The sequence below is a fragment of the Aythya fuligula genome, chromosome 1, assembly GCF_009819795.1.
Source record: "Aythya fuligula isolate bAytFul2 chromosome 1, bAytFul2.pri, whole genome shotgun sequence".
In the NCBI taxonomy this organism is placed as follows: Eukaryota; Metazoa; Chordata; class Aves; order Anseriformes; family Anatidae; genus Aythya; species Aythya fuligula.
The window spans coordinates 45,022,878-45,035,754 of NC_045559.1; the positions used below are offsets into that span (position 1 = coordinate 45,022,878).

The 12,877-nt window shown below is 38.3% G+C and overlaps 1 protein-coding gene across 5 annotated transcripts in view; it reads right to left on the minus strand.

Annotated features, from left to right (window-relative positions):
• Positions 1-920: 920 nt before the first annotated feature.
• ANO4 (anoctamin 4) overlaps positions 921-12,877 on the minus strand; it is a 194,013-nt gene continuing 182,056 nt past the window's right edge. For 4 of the 5 annotated variants that reach the window (XM_032180583.1, XM_032180590.1, XM_032180572.1 and 1 more), the window contains 3 exons: positions 10,195-10,314; positions 7,901-8,006; positions 3,700-4,805 (listed from right to left, as the gene is read on the minus strand). In XM_032180583.1, coding sequence (XP_032036474.1) covers positions 4,614-4,805; positions 7,901-8,006; positions 10,195-10,314 — 418 coding nt within the window. In that variant the 3' untranslated portion in view covers positions 3,700-4,613. Of the gene's footprint in view, positions 1,571-3,699; positions 4,806-7,900; positions 8,007-10,194; positions 10,315-12,877 lie in introns of those variants that run through there. The other variant, XM_032180573.1, reaches the window with a different exon arrangement.

Genomic DNA, 12,877 nt, shown 5'->3' on the forward strand with positions numbered 1-12,877 from the left:
GCGTGACCTGTGGCTTCTACCTGTTCTGTTCATGGAGAGAAGACTAATCTTGCTGATTATCCTACTTAAGAAAAAAATGTAGTGTCACAGAGTTTTTCCTCAGTACTTTGAATTCACATAATTTATTAAAACAGAGAAAACACATAAGTCATTGCTTGAAGTTACTTTTTTTGAGCACTTCATTTAACTCTAATTTTGGTATGAAGTGAAAGTTTGGGCTAGTTGATATCTGTGGGTCTACAAAATGAGTTTTTACTGGGGAAAATACCTTGCTGTAAGAGGCAAACATTTTTAAACATTGCAGGTGACCCTGGTAACTATCCCTTTTCTTGTTAGTTCACCTCCCATGATTGCTGCAGAGCCAAGAAGTGACTCTTCCTGCTTTGCTTTTTTTTTTCTATATGCTTGTTACTTTAATTGGCATCACTAATTAAAACAGTTAATTTTGAATAATATTTTCTCTGGGATTATACACTGTCCTCAGCTAGTTGGACACAGAGCCAGGGCCTTGTGTAAAAGCAGCAAGACAATTCTCAATGTCTCCATCATGCTCCTGCACCTTGATCCTTCATCTCTCCCAGCTAAAAACTCAACCAACAATGAAATGAAGGATGGCCAAGCCAATTAATTCCATGGGAGTAGGAGCCCTCCACACTGTCCAAATTACATGTAGCATCTGTCAGGGTCAAGAGAAAAAGCAAGTGGGAACATTAAAAAGTGAACTAAATACACAACAGAAACAATAATTGACTATGTAAATACACAAAGGATTCACAGAGAGAAGGCAGTGATGGATCCTGGCCCTTTTAGGTTTGCATTTACTTTTGCTTCTACTCAACTGGTCTGTTTGCTTTCTGAACAAATAAGGGAAACAGAAAAAAAATCATGAACACCAAACAGCAAATATTTCATATGCGTAATTTATTTTAAAGTTTATTGCGTCACATTATACAAGCATTAAACATGGCTTTATGTTGATGATTTTTTTTAAAGTGTGAAAACTTGACATTCTTCTTCATAGGATTTTTTTCTATTTACAAATAAACAATCTCTCTATATACTTTATATATATATTATATATATATGGTAAATAACATAACTTCCATCAGAAAGACTTTAAATAAAGAAAGAACTGATTTGTAAACAGGGATTCCATTGTAATATTTGGTGGTTTGAACACAGATGATGTTCTATACTTAGGCTTTTTCTTTTGTTAAAGTATCCAGGTTGTTCATTTACATTTCTTCTAAGATTTGTAAAACCAATATGGGACAGAATGCAAAAAACGTAGCAAACAGGCTGAAAAACAGTCCCAATATACAGTTTTTTCCTTGGTTTTAAAAACTGGTGTGTAACTGCTCATGAAGTACATGCTTGCTGTCAAGAGTGGTCTATTGAGATCAATCTATGCTGATTGCAGGATGATTTCACAGTAAATCCTTTGATGTGTGCTGTCCTGCTTGCTATGGAAAATGTCTGTGGCATGCATTGAGGTTGCACTTTTTCTCATTCCTTTGAAGGTAGTGCTCTCTTGGAGCTTGAGTAAGTAAACAACATATAGGACTGTCACCTGGAGGTTTAAACAAAACCCGTCATCAGATCAGAAAGAAGGGAATGACATAAATTCGCTATCTAGAGACCATTTAAAATTCCATTTATTATCATTAGCCTATTGCTTGTATTATATTTTCCTAACTAATGAAATAAATAGAAAGAGGTTGTCTTTCCTGAGTGTTCCGCTACATAGCTTTGAAGGACTAAAGGGAAATCTATTCTGAAGCACTGAAACATCAGTGGGGTGACCGTTCAACATTAAGTGACAGAAATGTACTCAGGAACTGCCAGGGAGGTCAGAGCCCCTTTCAGCATCATGCTCAACACAAGCTTGGTAAACAGCCAACTCACATTCTCGGCTTGAACAGAACAGGATGCAACCTCTAGCAAGGTAGTGTCATGAAAATTCATCACAATGTAGCTATGTTGAAAACTTCTACCAAAAGCAATTTGTATGTATTGTATTTTTGATGCACTTTATTTGTTTTGACACAATATATTGCTGTGATTCCTCCAGAATGGAAGTCAACTTATATTCTACTAGATTTCAATTCGTTCTGGGAAGTTACTGGGAAGTTACTGAGATCTCCAGTGACAAAGCTTTATCTTCCTGCAGGAGTTGGCAAAGCTTTGCACTCATTTGGGTGAGACTGATTTTATGCATGACTCACAACTCATTTTACTACTTAGCAAACATTTCCTAAGCTAGTCATCTGTTAATTTAGATATTAAACAGAGGGTATGCAATCTAATCCGATTGATCAAGCAAATTTGGTCTGAATGTGATTTTGCATGGTGATCCTGCTTGAGAGCATCCAGATTGCAAGTGCAATAGACACCCGTAGGTGGTGGATGGTAAATACTAACCCATCTGGCATGTGTGTATCAAAGGATGCCATTGCCTAACCTCCACCCCCTATTTACAGAGACAGAATATCCCCATTTCTGTACTGCCCATATGGGCTGTGTCCACAGCTGCTGAAGCAAAGATGAACAAACAAGTTCACATGCTTGTTAGGCAGAAATACACCCCATAACCATTAGTTGTCTTCCTCATTCATTTTGGCACCAAGTCAACACAGAACAGATTCATCCTGAAACCCCTTCAGTGACTACGCTGCCTCATGGGAACACCAAGCCTGGGCCAGGAGTGCCTGATAATGGGAGCTGCTGTGGCATTTATCCTCTTCAGGTAGGATGACAGTCACTAGTGGAGGATGTACCTTATTGCAAGGAAGCAAAGGGTAGGCAGGCAGTGGCTCTACAGAGATCAGGGTGCAAACATTTTCTTCCACTAAGACGTATTACCTTTTATTAAAACTTTCTTTCCCATAGAAGTAGCACAGTTCTACCCTGCAGTGGAAAGAAGTTGATGGATCTAATTTGGCAATATGTGCAAGTGGTCCTGATGTCTTGTGGAGTCTGAGGCATCCGACCACTGTGTGCTCACTCCAGAAGGGCAAATTTTAGCCCTTCTGTCAAATGGTTTCTAGAGGAACTTGTAGGAACAATTTGCCGATTTTTCCTCCTTCTTAAACACCTTCAGACTAACAAGGTCAATATTCCTTGATATTTCTGATGGAGCTCCAGTCATTGGAAAAGGGTAAAGTGAATTGATCAGCTCCAGGACTTTGTATCTAGCTGTATCATCACCAAGACGTACATCTACTTCCACCTGTCTTCTTACAGTCTTGGCTTTTGAACCTCTTCATGAAGAAATGTTGTGGCTGAGTATGCCGCTGCACATTCTGCAAGAATCACTTTGAGACAAGAGGTGGTAGGGCTTTCACAACACTCAGCCTTTTGATTCATGTTGCTCCATCCAACACTTCAGCAGTCTTCAGACTTACAACTCTCCTATTTTGGGCTAATGGTCAGCAAATTCTTTAATTTCTTAATGCTAAATGATTTGTAAAAGGATATAAACAGTGGCCCATTTCAGCCAAATCTAATTCTACAGCCTGTGTAGAATTGTTCTGCATGAAGGATTTCAAGCCATTTTGTGTTATCAGTCTGGTTGTTTCCCACTACTCCCCTCCTTAGATAACAAAGAGGAATAAAGAAAAAGTTACAAGAGCCGAGATGTTGAATGACTGTGTTCTCTTGTTCTGCTGACCTTGTTCATCTTTTTTTTTTTTTTTTTTTTTCTTCCCCCCCCCCCACTTAGCTCTTTAAGACAGACTGTCTGCCGCTGTTATCTGTATCGTACACCCTAATTCCTGATGGGGCCTAGGTGTGGTCTGGTGATCGACTACGTGGGCAATTTTGGGCAAGATGTCCTAACCCAATTTGTTTCCTTCAGACAGTCCTGCAGCTGAAAAGGCACAGTTCAAACATTTAAAACTTGTTACCAACCTTTCACAATAATACTTCCAAGTAAGTGACACTACAGTTAGTCACCTCTGGCCACATTTGGATAGCTGTCTGCCAGCACTTCTGCACACAAATTTTTTCAGAACTGTTAGACCAGCTGATTGGACTCATGATCAAGCATATCCTCCTAAAAATACTTAGGTACTGTTGAAGTTATAGAAACAGTCCACATATGTGACTTTAACTGATGGTAAATGCAAGCTAACACAGCTTAGTCCACCATGGGAGAGGGCATCACTGCCATGCATACGCTGCAGGTGCTGGCCACACATGTGGACACGTACTGTTGTGTTGTTAATGTGCAGTCATTGGCTATGAAATAGCAGCTCGGTCATGAGCAGGAGCCATGAGATCACTAGGTTCTGTAAAGCACTATAAGATATATAATTGCTTTAAAGTTCAGGACCCTGAACTTAAGTCATGCATGGGAGCTTCCTGGAAAGAGTGCAGAGACTTACTCATTGGTCTGCTCTGCTCATGGCAATGTTAGCTCTGGAGAAGACTAAGCCTTGTAAGACCCCTAATTTCAAAAGATTTATCCCAGTATGCGCCATATTAACCATGGGCACACTTGTGATAAGTGCACACAACAGTGATTGACTATTCCTCTTTCACTGCAGAAAACCAGGATTTTTTTTAATAAACAGAATTCCTATCTTCTTTTAAGCAGTTTCTTCCTCACCCCATCATGGCCACTCATTGTGATAAGATTTTCCATTCTTCTTTCTTTCCTTTCGTTCCTTCTGTAGACGTTCTAATTCTGCTTCGTACATCATTTCCTGAATCAGGTATTTTTCTCTCCTCATCCGATCCCTCAGGTCTTTTGGGAGATCTGGGATTAAGTAGGAAATCAGGTGCTTTATGCAAAAGACAAGGTGCTGTGAAAAAAAAAAAAAAAAAAAGAAAAAAAAAAGTGAAGAATGAAAATCTTAAGAAAACAAGTACTTTCCATACCTCCTGAAAACCCTTTCCTTCCAATTCACATAAAGATGCTGTGTTGGAACTAAAGCATTACTAAATCTGAAGAAACCAAATCATGAAGATTTTCCCCCGCAAAAACTCCAAAGTCAATGAGCTATGGATCTCAGCAAAGGTCAAGAGCAGCTCGGCCCAAATGAAGCCTCGAAACTGTTGGATGACCTCTGTGTTCAAACAGTAAGGTTGTCTGGGCAGGGACTGGTATTAGTGGATTCCTCTGCAGGAGGAGGAAGATCAAATGATATAATACTTTCCTGTTGCTGGAAAACCATTGCATCAGTACTGGAAGCAATGTTACCCATACAAAACAAATTTTTTTTTTTTTCTTACACTGTGTATCTTTAATCCAAAGGCATATTGCTAATTATTAAACATCCCAATATCCCAATTAAACACAAGGTGATCTTTTGTCCCTTGTGTTCTTGTGTTTTAGGCATGCCACAGCAAAGCTTGAGTGTGATAGGGGAGGACAGCTCTGGTGTCCTCTTTTGATTGATCAAAGATGGTGCTAGGAGATTTACACACTTGAGAGGAGGTGCTGAGAAACCCAAATCCTCTGTCTCAGCAAGAACACTCATTCCAGATTGGAGAAATAAAAGTACTTCTTCTCTAACCAGAACTCTTCCTTTGAAAGGCACTGAAAAGAAAATGTAACATATTTTCCCATATATTCTTCCCTCATGAGAAACAAACAAACAAACAAAAACTCAAACCTTCAATACCTTAATTGCTGTTTGTATTCCAAATCTAAAAAGAAAAAAGAAAAGAAAAGAAAAGAAAAGAAAAGAAAAGAAAAGAAAAGAAAAGAAAAGAAAAGAAAAGAAAAGAAAAGAAAAGAAAAGAAAAGAAAAAGCTTCTTCAGTCATAGCATTTTCACTGAACTCTCGGTTTAGCCTGGACAAATAATTCATCTTACAGTGATAGGAAGTACTTCTTGTTTTTGAGGGAGGCCAAGATATCCAGAAATAATTACATACACTTGCTCAAAAGTGTCAAATGGTTGTCTGAGCTGAAGTAGTTACTTAATTTGTGAAAAAAACAACAACAACCTGTCTTGAATCTCTTACCTCTTAGTGCAATCTTCTACTGTAACTGCTGTGGCAAACACAATACATCTATCAGTGTTTTCCATAGCGAAAGACGGGTATTGTTTCTGCTGCAATTACCTTTATGATTTCAAAGAGATATTTAAGGAAGTGGTTTGCAGTGCCAAGAAATGGAGTGGTCTCTGCTGAGGGAGACAGCCATGAGCCAGTCTATGGCTTTGGCTGGAGCAAAACAAAGTCAGTTCTCTTGTGCAAGCATTGGGCAGATCCAAAAAGCTATTCCACAACAGGCTGCACATTTAGCTGGGCACTGAGACTTCAGCAGGACTGATTTGTCTTGCTGCAGTTACCTTTGTCCTTATTCCACGCTGCCTTTACACAGCATCACAGAATGGTTCAGGTTGGAAGGGGTCTCTGGAGGTCATCCTGTCCAACTCCCCTGCTCAGGCAGGGCCACCTGGAGGAGGCCCATGGAGCCAGGACCATGTCCAAATGGCTTTTGAAGATCTCCAACAACCTGTATACCAGGTGCCTATGAGTGTCAAAAAACTAGTCTCTCTTCAATTTTAAAACTCCTTAGGCTGACCTGCCAAGGCCATTCTTGAAGTCTTTTTTGGGAAAAGGTACCCTCGCTCTCAGTATGGACAGCTCAGGAAACAAAGAGATGAAGCCGACCAGGCCTCTATGAAATCTTTCCCCACCCCTAATGTTTCCTTGAGCATGGTAGAGTTCACAGAAAAGCTGATCTACATAGGACTGGTCTCCAATTAGTTAGCCCATCATGGGGCAAGGAGAGATGCCAGCCTGTGATGCTGTATTCCACCTTTATTTGGGGAGGGCTGAAAACTAGAGTCAGGGGAATTCACTTGGACTTCTGCTGAGCTACCAAGACAACCCAAGGCAAGAAATAATCTAGAAGAAAAGTGAAGGCGAAACCTCTTCTAACTCAAAAGCTCAAATGTTCTGTCTAAAAGAGGTGCTGAATTAATTTACACAGCAATGTGAGTCAGAAATGCAGTATGTATTCATGAACAGTATGCCAATAATTTATGGTGATTACAACTTCCATATCTGTGTTGGAAGCCCTGTTGCTATGATTTCAGAGAAGAGAATTGAGTAAAGAGTAGAGGAGTAGTTTATTTATTTATTTATTTATTTATTTATTTTTCCCTGTTTGGCTTCTGCACAGTATAAAATGCATCTCAAACTCAAACTCAAAATGCTGAGCACCTGGGTTCTGACATGAAATATTCAGGCACCTGAAATTTAGGCCTTATGAGTTGCACCTTATTTTGTAAATGATCATGGCTTATTTATCTACCTTCCTCTCTCTCTTTTTCAAAATCAGGATGGGATTACCAGCCATGTGAAGCTGGGTTTTCTCTGGTTTGTTTTAAATACTTTTGAGATAGTGGCAGTAAGTACTAGTATTATGAACATTGGCAAAGGCATTTAATCTTTTTTATCATCTTCAGCTTTGTGATGCTAATCATTCTGTGGAAATGACTGGTATTTAAAATAGAGAAAAAAGCTAAATGAATAAATACTGTAACTTACACTATCTTCATTTTTCACTTGTTCAAATTTTATCTTTTCTTATTATGCTCCATACTACTTACTCACTCACTAGCCCACATACATCTTTACAGCCTAACTAGGGTACTAATGCCAAAACTCAAAAAATAATTAAAAGCATCATTTCTTTCTCCTTTGCACGTCACTGTTATAGCTTTTAAATTGTTGCTTTCCCCTGTTTATTAAAACCTAAATACTTGTGACTGTTCAGAAAACAGATAAGAGAATATAAAGCACAATGCAAATAGCAGAAAGTAACACAAGAAGCTTAAGAGGTGGCATCATGGAACAGCTCAATGAAAAATCTTCAAATGGAAATTTGTTCCATTTTGTTGTTTTTGTTATAAAGACTTGTCACCTGAATGGTCACTGACCTCAAATACAATAATGAAAGCCAACCGTGCTGCTAGGACATGCCAGAACTGCAACGTGTAGCCATAGGGCACTGGGGAGTGAGGAGGGTCTCGGTAGTCTCTGTACCTGAAAGACAGGAAAAGTATTTTATTTAGTAAGCTCCTACCCTGCTGCAACATATTTCTATTAGCAACATGAGAATTCCAAAATATTATTACAGAAACAATTTAAAAGTAGTAGAAAAATTGTATTCTCCTTAATTTGTTTCCTACATGGGACAGAAAAATCATTATAAAAAATTCCCCAAATCCTATATATACGTTAGTTTTAAGAAACTAAAGAAAACACAGATGAACAAAAGAAACAAATTGTTATTTCATCTCTATTACAGATAATGCACATTTCTCCCTGAAGATTCACCTTAGATTGCAGAGGGTGCTACACTAAATGAAATACACTCTGTCTTGATGTCTAAGTCAGGAACAAAACCCTATTGAATTGTATTATCTCCAGTGCAAGTTCTTAAATCTGAGATGATCTTCCCTTCTGCAAATGGCACTCTGACTTCATAGGTTAGGATGTTTTACAATATCCTAAGCATCCTGAAAACAGAAGCCCCTGGACAAAAGTCCCAAGTCAGTAGAGTGTGTCTCCATGTTAGGAAGCACACACTACACAGGATGAAATGGGGAAACATTTTATAAACAACCAGAATAGCATGGCACCGGGGTTCTAGATGAGTTAACAGAATATGACCACTGTTTTTTTTTTTTTTTTTTTTTTTTTTTTCAGACAGACTGCCTTCCTGGAAAAGTGCCCACACTACAGCAGGACATATTTCCTTACCTCACTATCAATACCTGGCTTAAAATGCAATTAAAATGACTGATACTTTGGCAGAATTCAGATGGGCTAAGTAGCTGATAAACGCAGCTAAAGAAAGTAAGATGTTCACTTTCTTTCAAGGGTAGATATACGTAACAATTCAGTGTCCCACCAAGAACAGATTTATCTTCTAGAGATTTATGGCAACAGTTTTAATAGCATTTTATGTATGGGATATTGAGGGGACAACTTTTGCATTTATTGATGGGTTTTCTACCACTGGCTTTAAGTGGCAGCAACCTCATGCTTGAAGCTGGGGAAGAAAGAAATTAAAGAGGGAGAAAAAAATTATCAGAATCCAAAAACGTTATTAAAAGGTGTCATGGCAAACTATGTGGAAAGAAGTATTCGGAAAGCAGCTCTGCTCCACAGAAAATATTATCTATGGATTCAACATTAGGAATATCTTCCTGAAAAATAAGTTTTGTCAGAGTCTTAAGTATCAGTTATTTAAATGAAACCATTAATGTCACATACACACACAGCACTCACTATGCTACATCACTTCTACATATTAGTACTAATAAAAATGCCACAATATCACAGGATATCATTAACTTTTGCTGTATCACAGAGTATCTTTTTCTTGAGGTACTCATGAATGTGTATATTATTTTTTCAAAGTGAAAAATACTGGGGCTACTTGTACCTGCAGCTACCAGGACTCTTGCTGGTAAAGTAGTATTGCCATAGAAAAATGGCAACAGTATCTGCCATTTGCTATTTTTGCCTGGGACTCCATTTAAGACTTTGATTCTCTGGACCATTAAAATTAATCAGTTGCAAGTCTCTCATCACAGGCCAGTCTCAGACTGCTATTTCCCCAATCTACTGGCTAATGATGAAGACACAAAGATGATTAACTGCTCATTTTATTCTGATTCAAACCAGAAGCATATGATTACTACTAATAATTACACCTGTAAGCAATGACAAACATATTAACTATTCATCTGTGAGGAAATGATAGACTTGATGTTTCATAAAGGTAGCTTAGGACAGACTCTGTTTATGCCAGACTGCGAAATAACTCAATGTGGTCACTTCTATGCAATCTTTAGTTGACTTCCTTGTACAGGATATGATAAAATCTGATTACAACTTCATCTGATATAATCAGTCACCCATTATTGGCCTTTTGATACCATATTTCTCCATGACGGTGGCATCTGATTCAAGCCATGACATTATACAAATCCTGTATTAGGAACACCTCCCAGATATCCACTTTTCAACTTCTTCATCTAAGGAAGGAATAATGTGGGTAACAACCAAGAAGTATGCCAAGTGCATCTTTGAATAGCAGTTTTTTCTTTCCTTTTTTTTTTTTTTTTTAAAGTTTTGAAAGTAAGTTTCAACCCAAAATGTACCATGATGTTTCTCCTTTGAAATGTCTTAATGCAGAGAGGTATTTTGATCAGATACTTACCTACAGTATTTTAATGGTGAACCAGAGAATTCACTTCCATTTGATGTAGGTTCTGAGCGGTTTTCAAAGTCAGACACCAGAAATACTGATAAACTGGCATTAACATAGCCAACCATACACCTAGAGGGGAAAAAATCCTTTAGACAAGACACAGCAAGGTTTTTCCATTAACTATTTCACCTAGGAGGATATTCTCTGGGTTTCATGAAATCCGCAGTTTAACTGTGATGCTTATTAATATTTGAAAGGGGTACTGAGGCAGCATGAAAGAATTCTGAATTAGATCAGATGGACAATAAAACTGAAGCAATGACAGATTTTTATTGGCAAAGATAATGGTGAAGACTGGGACTGGTTACCTTTGAAAAGAAGGGAGGCTTAGAAAATAATGAATGGCACCTAGAAGATAATTAGAATATTCCCACTGTCACCCACTTGGTACAAGCACAAAGGGACATTAAATTAAATGGAATACCAATACACCTAAAACAAGCTAAGGGAAATATGATTTTATTTTTATTTTAATTTTTTTTTACAAAATGTCTTGTTAATCAGAGGAACTCATTATTAACAGATCCCAGGGTGGCTGAGCATTGGGAGGGTTAGGCAGAGTTTGGAGAACACTGAGTAGGAGAATGTGCATTGCCTGGAGTTGTAGGAGTCACAAGAAGGCTCAAATTTAGTATTAATAAGGATGAAGAGAGATATGGCACGTGCACTGTACTTTTCACTCTGTACTGTTCAAGCACATATAAGTCTACATACACCGCTCAGCATGCTGCAGAGCAGTGGGGATGAGAAAGTGCTAAATTCTCTGGCCAACTGAGAAGAAAAGACTGCAGCTAGCAAAACCTGAAATAAGCAGCCACATCACCACTGTGGCCATCTATTTTTAGTGCTGTCCCACTGTTCTTGATATACTTGACCCAAATCATCTACAAATCTAAACTAAGAGACCATCAACAGAATTATAAAGTGTTGCCAGATTTTGAGCCTGGGTGAAGGATGGATCAAATCAACCTATCTTCATTTGCATAATTTATATGCTGCACTGAGCTAATCAGAAAGATATTTAAAACCTATTTTGCAACACCGCAAGAGGTACAATCTTAGCCATCCATGAAACAGTACTGCATACTGTCTTTAAATACTGTATTAGAACCCAAAAGGTGAATATAATTACCACACAAAACATAGTTAATTCTCTCAAATCGATGAACAAATTTAGATACCATAAGGATAGCTTCTAAGTATCCCTGTTGGTACAGTTTTACCAGGCAGTTCTGACCCATGGGGATGTTTAAGACAGCAAGAAAAAGTGATTCTTACACCTCCATTGAACCAGATCTGCTATAATACTGCTTTGACTTCTAGAAAAAATCTACAGTTATTTAGACACATATCTGAACTGAGGAATGATAGGTCAGGCAACTGAGGTGTGAAATCTGCTTTTAAAGTATATTTGAAAATCAATTTTGTCCTGCTAAGAACTACTGTGGGTATCCAACAGCCTTGGGTGATCTACACAGATGTTTAAAAATCCACTTTGGCTTGATATGGTGGACTTGGTCTAATACTGTTATCATTACAATTCAGCACTACCAAACCAGAAAGCTTAAATTTGGGTTATTATTTCTGGTTGTTTTGCCAAAGGTCCAAAAAGCTTTAAGAAATTCTCCATCATATCATTTGCTGTACAGTTAGAGTTGACTCTTTTTTCTTCCTTCTCCCCCCCCCCCCCCCCCCCCCCCCCCCCCCGCCTCCCAATGGATTTTAAAACCTCTCAGAAATTATATTTAAGTACCATTTAGCTTTGAGTCAAAATCTCCATTGTGATTGGATTTGGAACTTAATTTAATCTCAATATTTTTCTAGTATCACTGGGTGTTACATGGACCTAATACCTACAGATGTCTTGGGAAAGAAAAGAGAACCTCTCTCATGGTTAGTCTTGACTCCTTAATTTGAGAAAATTCAATATTCCTGTGTATTTTTTAACAGCTTCCTGCTTTTGTAACAGTGTTATGAATACCAATATCCAGAATGATGACATATATAATTTTTATGTTAGTTGGCTCTTCCACAGGATTAATATCTGATGGTTTCAACTGAGAAATTTACTCAGAAAACCAGCAAAGGTGTGATAACACCATACAAGAGTTTTGTAAAAAGTTAAGAGCTTCCTCTGTGAGCCAAGCTACTTTCCCTATGCAGAACAAGTTTCAAAACCGGTGAGTCATTTGATTCCTTACATAAATCAGATTTCTAAAGGCATTGTTTTTGTCCTGCGCATTGGCTCTGAGAAAATCAGTAGCAGGAAAAATTGATGACAGTGCCTCAGTGTCCTATGGATCTTCGTCACAGCACAAGCAAAGCAAAAACTGGCACCGGACCAAACACCTTACCAGCAAAGGGTCTTTAACTCTTCATGAAAGTAAAAGGAACATTTCCCCAGGCACCTACTAAAATGCCAGACCCCTTTCAGGACAGCAAGTTAGCAGCATTGCTAATCAAGAACTGCAACACCAACTGCTCTTCTTCTGCCAGTACAGTTAAACAGTATTGACAATCAAAAGATGGCAAAAAAGCAGCGACAGAAGAAACCACTTTCCATAGCAAGGTAGAAAAATCAATCTGCCTTAAGTCCAACGGCTGAATGTAAGCTTTTGTGTTAAGCTTGGGT